The sequence below is a fragment of the Panulirus ornatus genome, chromosome 31 (assembly GCF_036320965.1).
Source record: "Panulirus ornatus isolate Po-2019 chromosome 31, ASM3632096v1, whole genome shotgun sequence".
Classification (NCBI taxonomy): Eukaryota; Metazoa; Arthropoda; class Malacostraca; order Decapoda; family Palinuridae; genus Panulirus; species Panulirus ornatus.
In genome coordinates, this window is record NC_092254.1 from 2,266,388 (window position 1) to 2,285,155 (window position 18,768).

Here is an 18,768-nt window from a genome sequence, read left to right on the forward strand (position 1 = left end):
GGTGTTTCCTGGGTGGTGACCTTCGTCTGAACACCCACGCAGGCCTGGCGGCCCTCCAGACTCTTCTGGTCCATGAGCACAATCGCATTGCCTCCATCCTCTCCGAGCTGAACCCCCAGTGGGGCGATGACACCATCTTCGAAGAGGCCAGAGCCATTGTCTCGGCACAGATTCAACACATCACCTACAGGGAGTTCCTGCCCACTCTCCTGGGCACGCAGGTGTGTGAGCAGTTGTGATTTACTGGACATAGTGAGGGGTAAGGTGTTCTACAGGGTGGGGAGAGCTGCATTTTGTTATGAGAGTGAACGGGCCTCAAAGAATATGGCGTTAAGAGACCTTTGACGGGGTGAATAGTTCAGTAAAACAATTTAAACAGTTATGTCCTCAGCCATCTGTTCTGGCCTTGGATGCATTTGAAGGTCACTTCATTTTCTGGGACACATAACATAAACGATACACATCATTTTATTCACATTATTTGTGTTTTGCAGGTTGTGGAGAAGAACGAACTGAATCCACTGGCAGCTGGGTTTCACCACGGTTATGATATCACCATTGAGCCCGGGGTGTTCAACTCGGTGGCCACGGTGGTACTGCAGCTGGTACTGACATTACTGCCAGACCTCCTGCCCTTCGGTTCTGACCACTTGCCACTCACCATGACTGCTCTCAACATGACCATCCTCTACAAGCCGGGTGCATACGAGCAGCTCATCCATGGTCTGGTCTCATCCAACTCCCTGACCTTTGACCCTGCTGTTAGCAGCTCTGTGCGTGGATATCTGGGAGGGCTGGACCTGGTGGCACGGGTGGTGCAAAGTGGCCGAGACCATGGCCTCCCGCCCTATGTGGTGTGGCGCCCCCTCTGTGGTAGACGACCTGCACATAATTTTGATGACCTTGTGGATGCCATGAACCCAGAGCAGATCGCTCGACTCCAGTCAATCTATGCTAATGTCGCTGACATCGATCTCTTTACTGGCATTATCTCCGAAAGACCTCTAGATGGGGCAGTGGTAGGCCCTACGGCCTCCTGCCTCCTCGCCCTACAGTTCAAGGTACTGCGACAAACTGACAGGTACTGGTATGAGAATGACCTCCCTCCTGCTGCCTTCAGCAAACAACAACTTTTTGAAATCCGTAAATCCTCCATGGCAAGGTTGGTGTGCAACAATGTACCTGGGATGGATGCTGTTCCTCGCTCTGTGTTTCTTGCTCGCGACCAGTTCCTCAATGCTCCAATCCCATGCAGTGATCTCGATGACGTGAACTTGGGTGCTTGGAAGACCCGCGGCAAAGTTGTTGTGTCAGAGGACATCCTCCACAGTGTTGTGGAGAAGGGCAAGCAAGCTGTTGAGAAGCGACGACAGATGGAGAAGTTGATCTTTGAAAAAGGTTTGGTGGCAGGCTCCAAGTCATCAGTTGGTTCAGCCTATGCCAACAACAAGCCCAACCCAACCTCCCTGATCCTGGCCAATACATCGGTGCTGCTAGAGGCCACGAGCCAGGAGCTGGTTACTATCATGCACGACCGCCGAGTCCGCCGCCAGATCCAGGGGCTTGGCAATGAGTTCGACTCCCTAGACCTGAACCTTCCATCCGTCGACATCTCAGGGTTGGTTCCGCCGGCCCCTCTGATCCGCACCTGTCGGGAGACTGAGGAACACCGGGCCTGTGATGCACGTCACCCCTTCAGAACCATAAGTGGCCACTGCAACAACCTCCGTCGCCCAGACTTTGGTCGTTCCAGCACAGTCTTCGCACGCATGCTCCCTGCTGGCTACGATGATGGCATCTCTGAACCACGCACACGCTCTGTGTCTGGGGACAGCCTCCCTTCCCCTCGCACCATCTCCACTGTGATCCACAATGACATCTCGCACTTGCATGCCCGTTACACACTCATGGTCATGCAGTTTGGCCAGTTCCTGGACCACGACATCACCTTTACACCCGTCAACAAGGGCTTCCAGAACTCTATCCTGGACTGCCGAGACTGTGAGGCACAGCAGCGGGTGCACCCAGAGTGCTGGCCCATCCCTGTGCCAGACAATGACCCCTTCTACCCTGCTGTCAACATATCGTCTGGCAGGCCCTTCTGCATTGCCTTTACCAGGTACTAAAACTATTCAACCTTGTCTTCACTTGATACTCTTCTTCCTCCCTGTACTTCAAAAAGAATCTTTCTTGCCATCAAAAGGAAAAGACTTCTTTCTATATATCTTAACCCTTTCAATAAGCACGACATAATATCTAAGTACCAAAGACATTCTTAGAGGCAGCTGTAGACGGTCACTCTGATACTGAGAGTATTCATAAGAAATAATCATTTCTTACTTATTGTGTAAGGGTCAAAGTTTGTGCCTCATGAGTTATGGTGTCAGGCTACACCTTAGCATTTCTGGTGTCTACATTCATTCCAATTTTACTTCTGCTTTTATACCTTCTTCCATTCCACCCTGATATCTTTAACATTCACTTTGCCATTTACTTTGCATTACAGTACCTGAGCACCCTCCCTCTGACATACCCCATTTCCTCAGGTCACTACCAGGCCAGCAGACCTTGGGGCCACGGGAGCAGATCAACCAGAACACTGCCTTCCTGGATGCCTCCCACATCTATGGCCAAGAGCTGTGTGAGGCCAGGGAGCTTCGGTCCAACCAGAATGGACACCTCAATGTTACCAGACACCCCATCCGTGGCAAGCCACTCCTGCCTCAAGTATGTGTTAGTCATTTTACCCATCTCTCAGTAATGAATAATTAACAAAATTTAACAGTTTATTGAATCAAGTGCAGCCAAAGGAAGCAATTAGAGAGAAAACTCTTTGAATAAAGGCAGGGATTTTAATATGGAGCTAAAAAGATAGTCTTTACAAACTCTGGGGTTGGAAGTGTGCTGGTTACTTACATTCACAGTGGTTGGGATGACACTGTTCTTTGTATCAGTCTGTACAAGTCCGGATGGGCTCATTGTGGTTGTGGTGCTGAGCTGCAACTAATTGACTAAGGATTCATATGGCAGATGATGATGGCAAAGTTCATGCAGTAGTGTCTTCCAAACCTGTTGGATGAGGTCCAGGTGATAGTTGGAGAGGCAGAAAGACCAGTATTTTGAGCATCTCTTGGTATGTGTATAAGAGGGACCCAGGATGATCTTGAAAATGAAAATGACATGTATGAGGACGGTCTTCATTTAGTTGATAGTGATGTGGTTTGTGGTGGTCGAGCTCTGGGGGCTGTTGAGGGTATTCTGAAGGATTATGTTGTAAGGATACCTGTTGTGGTAGAGTTGTGGATGAACTTCTATCAAGAAGGTATATCCATCAAGGCACAAATTATAAGGATGAGGAAAAACAAGGTCCCATCTTGATGTCCTATGGAAGACCACAGGTGAGGGGAATGGTAAGCAGAGATGGCCCCTCAGAAAAACACCATCCATTACAACATTCATTAGCTTCCAGTTGTCATCAATTATGCCATCCCTCACCTTTTGTTTAGTACCAGTTTTACTGTTTGTTGCCAAATTACCACATTACATTGTTTCTAGTCTTCCAGTTACAACATTCTCAACTTCAGTAAAGTCTCTTAACTTCCAGTTACCACCATATCTATAGCAGTTAGCATTGTTGACCTTGATGCATTCACAGGCTGCTTGGGATCAAGCACATAGGTTCAAATCCTGGTTATAGAGGTTTGTCCACAGTCAATCTAGCTGTTCATCCTCCCTTAAGGGTTGGTTAATACATTGGGTACCTGGCCTAGGTAGGATGGAGCAAAAAAAAAAAATTTGAGCGATCAGGGCCTGAACATACAGGAGGGTGAAAGGCATGCAAGGAATAGAGTGAATTGGAACAACATGGTATACCAGGGTCGATGTGCTGTCAATGGACTGAAGCAGGGCATGTGAAGTGTCTGGGGTAAACCATGGAGAGGTCTGTGGGGCCTGGATGTGGATAGGGAGCTGTGGTTTCAGCGCATTACACATGACAGCTAAGTTTTTCTTATCTTCCAATTACCACCAATTGTAACTCTCCTTCCAATTACCAACAATTATAATGTTCCCTACCTTCCAGTTACTACCAATTATAGTATTCATTACCTTCTAAGTACTTCCAAGTATAACATTCCTTATCTTCCAATTATATCACCAATTATAACATACATTCCAGTTACTGACAGTAAAGGCATGCAGTTAATCACCCCATTCTGTCACCTTCTGCAGGAGACTGGCAACCCCGAGTGCAAGGCTGATTCTGGTCGTTGCTTCAAGGCGGGCGACTCACGTTCATCAGAGCAGCCAGGACTAGCAGTCGTTCATACCATCTGGATGAGGGAACACAATCGCATTGCTGATGGACTCTCCACGGTAAGCAAAGGAAAGCAAAGAAAGCAAGCAAGCATACACTTGTTATTTAAAAGTCATGAAGGAGAAATGCAGTAAACAGGTATGTTCCACAAGCAAGCAGTTAGTTGATTCAAACAAAGCAAACCACGTACTAAAATAAGCAAAGATAGATGTTTCTTTTTAGAAACGATAACAAGTTATTCCTTTGATTAAGCAGCAAAGTCAGTTCAAGCACAGTATACCATTTAAGCAAGCAAACAAGCATAGACAGTTTTATAAAAGCACCAAGCAATAATTTTTAGAAATATTCAGTCAATTGATTCAAACAAAACAAACCATATATCTAAGCAAGCAGTCATTACACTGAATCAAAAGGGTCATCAGGCTCATTCAGAAAACGGAGCATTTAATGTTAGTGCATAGTAAAAACAGTGGCTTCTAAGAATCATTAAGAGTTTCTCCAAGCTCAATGGTTGTCAAACAATTTCAACATGTTATAATCATGGTTGTCAATTAGACATTAGTCAAGTTAATGTAGTCATCTAAAAACAATGAAGGAACAGCAGTGAAAGAGTCACCTACATAATTTATTTAAGCAAGGACATAAGCTGGGAAGCAGAAACAAACTGGGAAAGAGAGGGAGATAGAACAGTATAATATACTGCATTAAATGTACTTAAATAAGAGAGTTGAGTTCATGTGTTACTCTCTTATTTCATGACTTTTCATTTACATCAGGAAATTGAACCTGGACATTTTATGCTTAAGTGTATGGCACTGATTCTTAGAGATCCATGACTTGGAAAATATTCCACTCGTAAATTAATTCAGAGAATATTCCACTTGTAAATTAATTCTCTCTCTCTCTCTCTCTCTCTCTCTCTCTCTCTCTCTCTCTCTCTCTCTCTCTCTCTCTCTCTCTCTCTCAACCCAAAACACCCCAACTTCCTACTGTAACCTTCCTCACATATCCTCCCTTTATCTCCACCAGCATTTACCCCCAACATTCTTGTCCAGCGTGCCTATTTTCAGTCCCTCCCACACACTCCTGCCCATTCCCTTGCTCATACTCATACTAACCAGCCCTCCTCTTACTACAGGTGAACCCACACTGGGACGTGGAGCGACTGTACCAAGAGGCGCGTCGCATCGTGACAGCTGAGTGGCAGCACATCGTATACAATGAGTTCCTTCCCCGGGTGCTTGGTTGGAATGCCATGCAGCTGTACTCCCTCAGGCTCAAGCAGGAAGGATACTATGGCGGTGTGTGACTCCTCCTCCTCCTCTTGCTTCTCTCTGGTTTTCCTATCTTCCTTAAGTGTTTCTGTTTTCCTAAGGTGTTCCTTGGTTGTCTGCCTGTCTTCACAGCTTCTTGAATATTGATGTCTTCCTCAGTGTACTTTCCTTCCTTTAAGATGGCTATCTTTCAGGCAACATCTTTTTTATTGGTCCAGTTTTTGCTATAGATGTCTGTAACTTCTTCCTTAGTGCTTCCTCATTCCTCCTTTGGTAATGCTAGATTCTTTTTACAACCTCTGTATCTCTTCATCTGAAGTGCTTCTTTCATCATCCATAATATTTCTTGCTCCTTTAGTCTTCCTAGCCTTCTTAGTTCCCTCCTCTCATCTTAATGTTCTGCTTATACATCACTTGTAGTTTATATTTTGTTCTTCATCACTGTTTATACTTTGTTTACTTTTTTATTTTCTTCATAAGATATTCCTTTCCATCCTTTATCTCCCTCACTCTGAAAGAACACAATGAAGATATACTACCATCATGTGTTCTAGTTCTCCTTGCTGGTATCCAAACCATGTTCCTTCCACTGAGGGACCTCCCATATTCCACAAGGTACAAGTTTTCATGAAATAAATCCAAACAGTGAACAGTAAGTTGACAGCCATCTCCCACAGCAGTGCTACCACCACCAAGTACCTTCATGGTGCCTATCACTTTAATTCTTTCCCATTGCGTGCTAAACACGTTTCACCTCTTTCCTTGACATCACCCAAGCCAAACATGTTCATCTGTGCCCCCAGAGTATGATGGCAACTGTAACCCTGGCATCCTGAATGAGTTCGCAACAGCTGCCTTCAGGTTTGGCCATTCACTGATCCGTAAGTCACTGCTTCGGATGGACACCACCTTCAGCGAGAACCATGATGGTGTTGAACTCAGGAGCACCTTCTTCAACCCAGACATGCTGTAAGTACCTCCACTACCCTCTTCCCTGCTGTGAGTACCTCCTCCATACTCTTCCCATCTGTAAGTATCTCCCATGCCCATCCTACTGTAAGTATCTTCCTCCACACTCCCTGCTGTACATTCCTTCCAGTACTCTCCTTGTTGGAAGTACTTCCCTCCACCCTGCTGTAGGTATCTCTCCACACCCTTCTTGCAGTACCTACCTCCATCCTTCCTGATGTAACTGCCTACCACATGTCTGCTGTAAATACCTCCCTCCATATTGCTGTACGAATATCCACCCAGCCATAAATATCTCCATCATGATGTGAGTATTTCCACCTTGCTGTGTGTATTTCCACCCTGCTGTAAGTACATCCACCTTGCTGTTCATACTTCTACCTTGCTTGATCTCTACCTTGCTGTACGTACCTCCACCCTTTTGTGAATATCTTTTCCTTGCTGGAAATACATCCACCCTGTTGTAAATACCTCCATCTACCTTGCTGTAAGTATCTCCAACCTGCAGTAAGTACCTCCACTGCTCTACCTTCACCCTGCTGTAAGTACCTTCTCCTGTTGTGAGTATCTCTGCTCTGCTGTAAATACTCTCACTGTGCTGTATGTACTTCCACTTTGCTGTAGGTACCTGTACCTTTTAAGTCCCTCTAACCTATTTTACCTCCATCTCCCACCAACAGCCTAGAGTTCCAAATGATTGATGAGCTAGTGAGAGGCCTCATCTCCACGCCCATGGAAACGTTAGATAACTTCATGACGGAAGAGATCACAAACCACCTCTTTGAGGATGCAACCATCCCATTCTCAGGCCTCGATCTCGCTGCCCTCAACATTCAGCGAGGACGCGAGCATGGGATTCGTTCATATAACGAGTATCGTGCTGTCTGTAATCTCAAGAGGGCCAGGACCTTTAGTGACCTTAGCCGAGAGATCAAGCCAGAGCTCATTGAGAAGCTGCAGAGAGTGAGTTCTTGTGTGTGTGTTGTAGCCTTCTTACTCATAATGGAAGGGAGTTACACAATTGTACGGACCCCTTGCTAAACCTTTTCTATCATACAAACACTTGAACTCATATTTATTTAACCCCAATGCTTCAAAGCTCTCCTGCTTCAGTTCGGAATTCAACATTGTGAAGTACTTTTCAGATCAATTCCTAAATATCATCATGTTGGACACTAACACTTGGTTTGTTCCAATCAACCAACTTTGTTATGTTAGCTTCTCATCATGCCCTCTGTTTACATTTTACTTTGAATCACAAAGGACTGTCACCATCATTACATCCAGCTGAGAAACTTGCATGCAGTTATATATTCCCTTTTACCTCTTTCTACCATTGTGAGAAAGAACATGACTTTCATCCTGTCCATGTGGCTTATCTCTTTCATTTCAGGTACAATTTTTATTTCCCTACTTAGGATTCTCCTCAGCAGATTTTTGTTTCTCTAAGAATGGCGAGCACACTGATGCTGCAATCTCTTTTCTCCCAATTTCATGCTGTATATATATATATATATATTTTATTTATATTTTGTTTTGCTTTGTCGCTATCTCCCGCGTTTGTGAGGTAGCACAAGGAAACAGACGAGAGAATGGCCCAACCCACCCACATACACATGTATATACATACACGTCCACACACGCAAATATACATACCTATACATCTCAATGTATACATATATATACACACACAGATATATACATATATACACATGTACATAATTCATGCTGTCTGCCTTTATTCATTCCCATCGCCACCTCGCCACACATGGAATAACAACCCCCTCCCCCCTCATGTGTGCGAGGTAGCGCTAGGAAAAGACAACAAAGGCCCCATTCGTTCACACTCAGTCTCTAGCTGTCATGCAATAATATATATATATATATGCCCTGATTCAATCCATTGACAGCACGTCGACCCCGGTATACCACATCGATCCAATTCTCTCTATTCCTTGCCCGCCTTTCACCCTCCTGCATGTTCAGGCCCCGATCACTCAAAATCTTTTTCACTCCATCTTTCCACCTCCAATTTGGTCTCCCACTTCTCCTCATTCCCTCCACCTCCGACACATATATCCTCTTTGTCAATCTTTCCCCACTCATTCTCTCCATGTGACCAAAACATTTCAATACACCCTCTTCTGCTCTCTCAACCACACTCTTTTTATTACCACACATCTCTCTTGCCCTTTCATTACTTACTCGATCAAACCACCTCACACCACATATTGTCCTCAAACATTCCATTTCCAACACATATATATATCATATATATCTGAAAATGATTTTCACAACTTTGGAGGCAATACTTACATTAACCAGTATGAAAATGATTTCCCTGATAATTCTTCTGATTTGGTTCTCAGGTAGGAGACTGAGCATTACACTAACCCCTGAAGTCCCTCTCACAGCAAAATTTTTGTAATATCTTACCATCAGGACAACACACTCATATCTGTGTCTCTGGCTGTGTCAGGAAGAAAGGGAGCAGAAGAATGGATGTATGGTTGTGAAATTATAGGGGATACTAATGTGGGCAAGGATAGAATTCTTGAGTTAGATATGTGTACTTTTAAAGTCGTAACACTTTCATATGTAGCCATACATATGTGTGGATGTATTTTCGTGTATTGTAACTGAATTCTTATTGTATAAAGTCCCATAGTTACCTCTGCTTTAGAGCAGTGGGTCACAGTCCTCTGATCATTCTACAGGTGACTTGGCATAGTTTGCCTTTTGTTTATCTTTCTAACTTCTTCATTCCCAGTTCCCTTTTCTGACAACCGTTGATTTCCTCACCCATAACATCTTCCTTTTCTCTAATTCCTCTTTCCAGTTCCCTACCTTCCCTACCCCTTTTACCACCTAACAATATCTACACTGCTTTCCTACAGGTTTACAACAGTGTTGAAGACATTGACCTGTTCACTGGAGGACTGTGTGAAACACCTCTCCAGGGAGGCATCATTGGCCCCACTTTCGGTTGCATCATCGGCCTCCAGTTCTCCTTCCTCAGAAAATGTGACAGATTCTGGTAAGTCTATTCTCTTTACATGTTCTTTCATTTTTTGCATTACCCTCCCCAGGTCATTTTCCTTCTCTGTAATCAACCTAACTCGATCCTTGCCGTCCCCTGAAACATTTGTTATGTCTTTGTCAGTAAGACCAGGAAATTGTCCCAAGGCAGTCTGTAAAACATGTGATTTTCATTCCCAACTTGTACAAGCAGCAGATGTGCCATGGTGACTAACACACAATGAAATGATTCATTCTCTAAAAGTTTGCTAGACTGAAAACTTTCTTCCCTGCATGAGCTTTCACTATGAGAGAAGTCATCTTTAATGAGATTGTATTATCATTTGTTGACAAAAAAGCATAGTCTCATCAAGTAACTCACTTCAAAGGAATCCATCCTATCCCAGCTACTGAATGTAGCACAATCTTAGAGTTGCAGGAGCGCCAATAAAAAAGGGTCCCGGGGTAATGCCAGGACTCTTTCAGAATATGTACATGTGTATATATGTGTATATGTCTGTGTATGTGTATGTGTTATGTATATGTGTATGTATATATATGTGTGTATATGAGTGGATGGGTCTTTCTTCATCTGTTTCCTGGCTCTACCACACCAACATAGGAAATGGTGATCAAGTATGAAATAATAATAAAAATATATGTACGTATTTATCTATATTTTTCTTTCTTTCAAACTATTCGCCATTTCCCGCATTAGCGAGGTAGCGTTAAGAACAGAGGACTGGGCCTTTGAGGGAATACCCTCACCTGGCCCAATTCTGTTCCTTCTTTTGGAAAATTAAAAAAAAAAAAAAAAAAAAAAAAAAAACGAGAGGGGAGGATTTCCAGCCCCCCGCTCCCTCCCCTTTTAGTCGCCTTCTACGACACGCAGGGAATACGTGGGAAGTATTCTTAATCCCCTATCCCCAGGGATAGTTTATCTATATTATATTTTACAACCTACAATTGGTAGGAGCCCCATATAAAAGGGGTTTGGCTCTAAGGGTTGTAAAGTTAAAATTATAATTAGTGTATATAATATATTTATCTATATTATATACACTAATTATAATTTTAACTTTACAACCCTTAGAGCCAAACCCCTTTTATATGGGGCTCCTACCAATTGTAGGTTGTACCCCAGGCAGGAGTACGGAAATGAACTTACATAGAGAAGTTCTTCTGCAAGATTGTAGTTTACTTTTGTTCATTAACAATTCCACAGTCTCACCTTAGGGTTCACTTGTACTGTAATAAATCCAAGATGGTCATCACTGGGGCATACATAAATGAAAACAGCATGCATAAATTTGAGAAATTGTGTGATAATAGAGAATGTTTTAAGAAATAAGACCCAGCAAGTGTAAAACTCCCTCCCTGTACAGTACAAATGGGTAATTATGCATCCTGTCTTCCTATCAGATGCTTTGTTCTCCATGACATGGCAACTCCTGTTCTGATGCTGTACAAGCAGGGCATGGCATATTGGACATGAAAAAACAGGTTCCATACAGCTTTCATCTCTGCAAAAATCACTTTATCTAAAGAGATTATAATCTTTCTTTTCCTTCTTATTATTGACCTTCCTGGTCAATGTCCACAGTATTTCTAACACCTTGTGTTGCTCTGCCTTTGCTTTATTGTGCAAGCTATGTTGTAGTTGTAAAGTTACCCATTTGGTTCTCTATTTTTCTGATAACTCTACCACTGATGGCTCAAATTCCCACACTCCATGATATAGACCTCTTAATCCTGTGCCCCTTCCAGTAATATGTTTTAATAAAACCCAGAAAAATAAGATGTATGCACTAGCTTGCTTTCTTTTCATGTTTTGAATGAGTCTCCATATCTCCCTTCCTTTGTCCTTCTATAGCTAACTTGTGTCACTGCCACAGGTATGAGACATCAAATCCCCACCTGAAGTTTTCTGAGGAGCAGCTGGCAGACATCCGCAGAGTGACCATGGCCTCCCTCATCTGTGAGAACTGTGACGTCGTTGAGCAGATCCAGAGGGGTGTCTTTGACATGCCTCATGACTTCTTGTAAGTTTTAGTGAAGGAGAAAGGGCGGGTGGGAAGTAGAACATGCCTACAACTCCCATAAGTATTTCTGGGGAAGGAAAGGGTTTGAGATGCATGTGTCTGACATGCCTCACAACCTCTGTACATGTTCCCAGGAGATGGAAGGGGTTGGGAAGGTGTTTGACATACCTTACAACTTTTGTAAATGTTGCTTGGAGAGAGATAGAGGAGTTTAGGGAAACATATTTAAGAACTTGCCTCTCCTGGAAGAGTTACTGGGGCAAAGGAGTTAAGAGAGGTGTTTGACATGGCTTACACATTTTAGGGGGAGAAAGGATTAAAGAAGAGATGCTTCCTTTTCAGTGCTGTTAGGAAAGAAACAAACATTTGTGCCTACCAGATATAGTTGGTGTTTTGACTGAGTTCTTGTACTATAGCTGATAGTGCTTTTGTACACCAAGTGATAATGCCTGTACAAAAGTTGACCATGCTTGAGCTGACTGATGGTAACTGTGCCCTGAATGACAGTGTCTGTGCCCTAGCTAACAATGCTTGTTCCTCAGTGGCCTAAATTGTGTTCATGCCCAGACTGAAAGTGCTTTTACCCTGAGTGACAAGTGTTTGTGTTCCTGAGAGAATCTGTATACCCAGGTTAGTGATGGCATTAATTATTTCCTGAATAGCATTATTCAAGCCCTGATTGGTAAAGTTCACCTTCTGTCAACCCATCTTGACCCTACACAGGAATCCCCGTGTGCCTTGTGGTGCTGTACCAAATGTGAACCTTCAACTGTGGCGGGACTCGAACACCTGTGTCATCGATAACCAGGCTGTTGGTGTTGGGGAGACTCGGACACCCACACCCTGCACACTTTGCACCTGTACACCTTCAGGAGCACAGTGCCAGACACTGAAAGTCAACTGCTTTGAACTGCGCTCCCGCTTTGGCCTTGAAACCATCCTGCGGGATAATGTATGCAGGGCCCAGTGTGGAAGTATCCTTGATCCAAACCGTCCCTCACAGCAACCACCTGTGCAGCCACCAGCACCACGCCCACCACCTGCTAGCGTCTTCAGTGAGGGTCTGACTCCACCTCCACCACCTCCACCACAACCTCAGCCCCAACAGCAGCTGCCTCTGCGTCCCAGACCACCTCCACCCACAGGCCCCATATTCCGACCTCCACCACCTCCACCCCAAAACCCTCTCCGCTTCCCATTCCCAATCCCACCTTTTCTGCGGTCCCTGTTCAGCTAGGATAATTCTGAATAACTTTATCATGTTTGAGTAATCTTGTCATACAGGATAAAAGGACCTTCAAAAGTCATCCACGCCCCACATTTCAAACTGGTCTCTTTGGTCTCTAAAACTGTGCCCGAGATTGAAAACCATGTCTACATTTTGGAGACCATACAGTGAGGGTTGTTTCTTATTTGCTGAATACAGGCACCAAAATCCATAATGCAGATCCTAAGCCCAAGCCTCTTGTACACCTGTCCTATGTAAATGAGGCCCCAAACCTTTTCCAGAAGTACCAGGTCTCATAATGTCTAATAGATTTCCTGCCTCAAAACCTCTCCCTATGGTCCTGCTAGTTATTTAAGCCACTTTTATGTACAGTTTGGGCACCTGAATTATAAAGGCCCATTTCATTTCTCAGAATGAGTGTGATATGCCTTTGAAATCTTGCTGTATTTTGTGAGATTGAAGCCATGGCATACTCTTTACTTGGACATATACTGTATATGTAGCATTCGTTTTGTATATGTATTATGAATAAGTTATTTATCCTTCAACATCTTTGGACAAGTTGAATATATATATATACAGAGTTTTCATAATATTCTCTAAAAATTGTAAATGTGAACTCCTCTATGATGGGTTCGAAAGAGAATCCAAATACAGTTGGAACCTTGATGAAAGATCCTATGATGTGAAGCATTTACCACAATTGTTTTCATTACTGACTATATATATTTATTTTATTATACTTTGTCGCTATCTCCCATGTTAGTGAGGTAGCACAAGGAAACAGACGAAAGAATGGCCCAACCCACCCACATACACATGTATATACATACACGTCCACATACGCGCATCTACATACCTATACATCTCAACATACACATATATATGCACAGAGACATATACATATATACACATGTACATAATTCATACCGTCTGCCCTTATTCATTCCCGTCACCACCCCGCCACACATGAAACTGCTGTCTCCCGCGTTAGCGAGGTAGCGCAAGGAAACAGACAAAAAATGGCCCAACCCACCCACATACACATGTATGTACATAAACGTCCACTCACGCACAAATAGATACCTATACATTTCAACGTATACATACATATACATACACAGACATATACATATTTACGCGTGTACATATTCATGCTTGCTGCCTTCATCCATTCCCATCACCACCCCGCCACACAAAATAGCATTCCTCCCTGCGAGGTAGTGCTAGGAAAAGACAAAAAGGCCACATTTGTTCACACTCGTCTCTAGCTGTCATGTGTAATGCACCAAAACCACAGCTCCCTTTCCACATCCAGGTCCCACAAAACTTTCCATGGTTTACCCAAGATGCTTCACATGCCCTGATTCAATCCAATGACAGTACATCAACCCCGGTATACCACATAGTTCCAATTCACTCTATTCCTTGTATGCCTTTCACCCTCAGCCCCGATTGCTCAAAATTTTTTTTACTCCATCCTTCAACCTCCAATTTGGTCTGCTTCTCCTTGTTCCTTCCACCTCTGACACATATATCCTCTTTGTCAATCTTACCTCACTCATTCTCTCCATGTGACCAAACCATTTCAACACACCCTCTTCTGCTATCTCAACCACATACTTTTTATTTCACACATCTCTCTTACCCTTTCGTTACTTATTCAATCAAACCACATAGTCTCCAAACATTTCATTTTCAACACATCCACTCTACTACGCACAACCCTGTCTACCACCTATGCCTCACAAACATATAACATTGTTGGAGGATCAATTCCTTCAAACATATCCATTTTTGCTCTCTAAGATAACGTTCTCACCTTCCACACATTCTTCAACGCTCCCAGAACCTTCACCCCCTCCCCCACCTTATGGCTTACTTCTGATTCCATGCTTCCATCCGTTGCTAAATCCACTCCCAGATATCTGAAACACTTCACTTCCTCCAGTTTTTCTCCATTCAATTTACCTCTCAATTAACTTGTCCCTCAACCCTACTGAACTTAATAACCTTGCTCTTATTCACACTTACTCTCAGCTTTCTTCTTCCACACACTTTACCAAACTCAGTCACCAACTTCTGCAGTTTCTCACCCGAATCAGCCACCAGCGCTGTATCATCAGCGCACAAGAACTGACTCGTATATATATATTTTTTTCAAACTATTCGCCATCTCCCGCATTAGTTAGGTAGCATTAAGAAAATAGGACTGAGCCTATGAGGGAAATCCTCACTTGGCCTCCTTCTCTATTCTGTCTTTTGGTAAATTAAAAACGAGAGGGGAGTATTTCCAGCTCCCTGCTCCCTCCCCTTTCAGTCGCCTTCTATGACACACAAGAAATACGTGGGAAGTATTCTTTCTCCCCTATCCCAAGGGATATATATATATATTCCTATGAGTCGACGGGGAAAATGAAACACGATAAGTTCCCAAGTGCACTTTCGTGTAGTAATCACATCATCAGGGGAGATACGAGAGAGAAATATAACAGTCAGTTGATATACAACGAAGAGACGTAGCTAGGACGCCATTTGGTAAACGTAATTGTCCAAGACAGACAAACATATATGTATATATATCATCCCTGGGGAGAAAAAATACTTCCCATGTATTCCCTTTGTGTCATAGAAGGCGACTAAAAAGGGAGGGAGCGGGGGGCTGGAAATCCTCCCCTCTCGTTTTTAATTTTCCAAAAGAAGGAGCAGAGAAGGGGGCCAAGTGAAAATTTCCCTCAAAGGCTCAGTCCTCTGTTCTTAATGCTACCTCGCTAATGTGGGAAATAGCGAATAGTATGAAAAAAAAAAAATATATATATATATGAGTGGATGGGCCATTCTTCATCTGCTTCCTGGCACTATCTCACTGATGTAGGAAACAGCAATCAATAACAACTATATATATATATATATATATATATATATATATATAATTATTGTATATGTGGACTCTATGTTTATCTAGAAGTGTTCCAGTACATTCCGTTAACATTTTGTTAATACTGTGGAATGTTTCTATCTCAGATTTCCTGTTAACAGAAATTCCTTAGTATTCTTGTACAAACCTACCAAACATTGTGAGGTGGCTGGTCCATGAGTTGCAATGTAAACTAATATATCTTTCTAGTATAAAGAAACAGAATACATGTTTCAGTTTATACCTGGTTGTTATAGTTATCAAAAACAAGCCCAGAAAAGCAAATTGAACTAAAAATTGTCTGCCTCCGTGGAAGCCAACCTTCATGATTTTGACTGTTCATTTTTCCTTCTTTTGGAACAGTTTGCTGCAGTCTCCATGTTGTCCATCATTTATAGGCCTTTAACTTAATATAATGTACATAGTTTTTAATATGTGTATGTGTAAATATTATGACAACCTATGCTGGGGTGACGTAGCCTTGAGGAAAAAATGGTGTCCATATGTGAAGATAATTCATCTCATTGGTGATCTTGTTACAGTCTGAAAATATTCCTTCACCTTATTAATTGTGTATCTAGTACCTGTTATTGACAATAGGTGCTCATTTGTTGAAGATGGGTACCGGTAATACCTTGTTAAAGATATTTTTATCTTAATACACACCCACTGTTTCACATTACCAGAAGTCATCATATTAATTCTCTAACTACTGCACTGCTTTCTGGATAACAATGAAATTATCATCTCTGATGCATATATGTAATCCTTTTTTCTGTCAGTCCCTTGTTATTTGAGTTTTTCATTCTGCACTGTTTCAGATTACATCTCTAATACTATATAAAGGTGCTACCAGGCTCTGCCTGCGAGAGGTTACACTGCATGTGAAAAGTCATGTTTGGTGATACTGTATCACTGGGAATACAGTCTCAGACATACTGTAAATGAGTCTGCATTTTCCTGCTACTAAAAGTAGCATAGACTTAGGCTGTAGGAGCCTTTAGAAAGAGGTCCCGGGGTAATTATAAATAAATTCTATATGAGCAACATTTACAGTGCCAAACCCTTGATTACATTCATAATCTAACAATGAACTTCCATCCAGTGCAGTGTTAATTACCTTAGCTGTTGATAAATTAAATTATCTTAAAGATACTTAAGTTAATCCTCATCCTCCCCACTTCAAACTTCCTATCCTCGCTCCAAACTCCACAACCTCCAGCCCAAATTAACTGCTCATGTCCCATCCCGTGAACCACTCTATTCATCTATCCTAGAAACTGCCATCACCCCAGATCTCCTTTCCTTCACACTGCTTCTCCAATGCTCTTGTTGATCTCAATGCCAACTCCATAACTTCTTCCTCCTTACCATTCTAAAGACATATTTGCATATCTACAGGACAATCTCTTTCCAACCTCATTCCCAGGACCACTCTCCCACAACCTCTCCACATTGTTATATCCTTACCTTCCCCACCTAACAATCTACTCCACTTCAATACAGCCTCATCCTCACCCCATCCTACTCCACCTCCTCCCCTTTTCCCCATAACCTCCTCCTCTACCACTAAGCCATCCCATTTAACATTTCCGCCTAACCTCTTATGATCCCCTCTTTTCCCCCACTTCAATACCACCCTTTTCCTAAAGGCAAAGCTCTTCCTTTCCTATCCTACAACCTTCTACTTCTTACCACATAGCCAACTTTCACCTTGACCAAAAGCCTCCTCCCTTTCTCCCCATCCCAAAACCTCTTTTCCCCTACACTTCTTCCCATTTTCCATTCTATAGCCTCCATCTCCCCTACACCCACAACCTCCTGCAACTCACAACCTCTCCACCTGTATCATGTGTGGTCCCCCTAGGTCACCTTGCCCCAGCATAAAGCAGTCCATCTCTGTGATGTAGTTACTTGGAGATATTCCCAGGGCCTGACCCGCCCGCCAATATCTCCTGCTTTTATCTCCCCTGGATGTAGGAAAGTACTGCCAGTATTAATATTCTCACATGGTATACAATAAATGTGTAAACCATGATTGCTTGTTTCTGTATCCTTGGACAGCTAGTGGTAGGGAGAGATTTTGTTTCCAAGTACTAAATCATATAAAGGATGTCTTCAATACCTTCGACATTAACCTAATATCCTATAAGATATGAAGGAATCTCAGATTTGCCTAAAAGGTTTTTTGAAGATGTTCTCACACCAAAGCTTAATAAAATAATATGTATATCCAACATCCATGTTCAATAATTTGAATACTGCCTGCAGGCTATGAAGAAAGATAGAAGCAAGCCCAGGGGTACTGAAGAGTCTAGTTTGAATGACTTGGGTGAAACATGACAAAATAGCGGTAAACTACCAACTTGCATCTGCACAGATTTATAAATCACTCCTCCATTCATCTTAGCCTTACAAATCTAAATCATTCAGTTTTTGGTGATTACAAGCCTACTGTCAAACACAAGACAACTCTTTGATAGCAGAGTACTTGGAATACTCAGCCCTAACCCTATAGGCTAGCAAGGGTAGGTTCCCTTGGGCAAACTCACTTCCCAGCTACCCAGTTTGATGATACTGCCTAAGCACAACATCACCTTTAAAATCAACATGGACATGCATGGGTACTCTACTGTACTAACGAAGTAAAATTCTTTGAAAAATCAGCACCTGTATCATTAAAAAGTATATAACCTACTGTAGACAATTCCCTTTCTACTGAATAAGCCAAACCCTACGGTAGACAATTCCCTCTGCTGAATAAGCCAAAACGTGCTTTTCTCCATCTTGTACCTAATTCTCAATTATACCTAGTGTGATGCATCCATCCTTCAACACTAATTTAAAGGTAAAATGAGTTTTTCCTAAGATATTCTGGCTGTTGAGCATCATCAGTATCACATTTCTAATATTCGCTTAAAGCCAAAAACAACCTCAAAGGAGCTTTCATCTTGGGCCTTGTTGCATCCCTCATTTTACAAAAGTTTATCTATTGATTTGCTATT

At 42.7% G+C, this 18,768-nt stretch overlaps 1 protein-coding gene across 2 annotated transcripts in view; it reads left to right on the top strand.

Moving 5' to 3' along the window:
• LOC139758675 (uncharacterized) overlaps positions 1 to 17,801 on the top strand; it is an 84,370-nt gene extending 66,569 nt beyond the window's left edge. For both annotated transcript variants that reach the window (XM_071680262.1, XM_071680264.1), the window contains exons 8-17: positions 2 to 221; positions 495 to 2,119; positions 2,547 to 2,727; positions 4,231 to 4,374; positions 5,454 to 5,616; positions 6,393 to 6,558; positions 7,239 to 7,521; positions 9,456 to 9,595; positions 11,472 to 11,618; positions 12,342 to 17,801. In XM_071680262.1, coding sequence (XP_071536363.1) covers positions 2 to 221; positions 495 to 2,119; positions 2,547 to 2,727; positions 4,231 to 4,374; positions 5,454 to 5,616; positions 6,393 to 6,558; positions 7,239 to 7,521; positions 9,456 to 9,595; positions 11,472 to 11,618; positions 12,342 to 12,855 — 3,583 coding nt within the window. In that variant the 3' untranslated portion in view covers positions 12,856 to 17,801. The remainder of the gene's footprint in view (position 1; positions 222 to 494; positions 2,120 to 2,546; positions 2,728 to 4,230; positions 4,375 to 5,453; positions 5,617 to 6,392; positions 6,559 to 7,238; positions 7,522 to 9,455; positions 9,596 to 11,471; positions 11,619 to 12,341) is intronic.
• Positions 17,802 to 18,768: the final 967 nt, after the last annotated feature.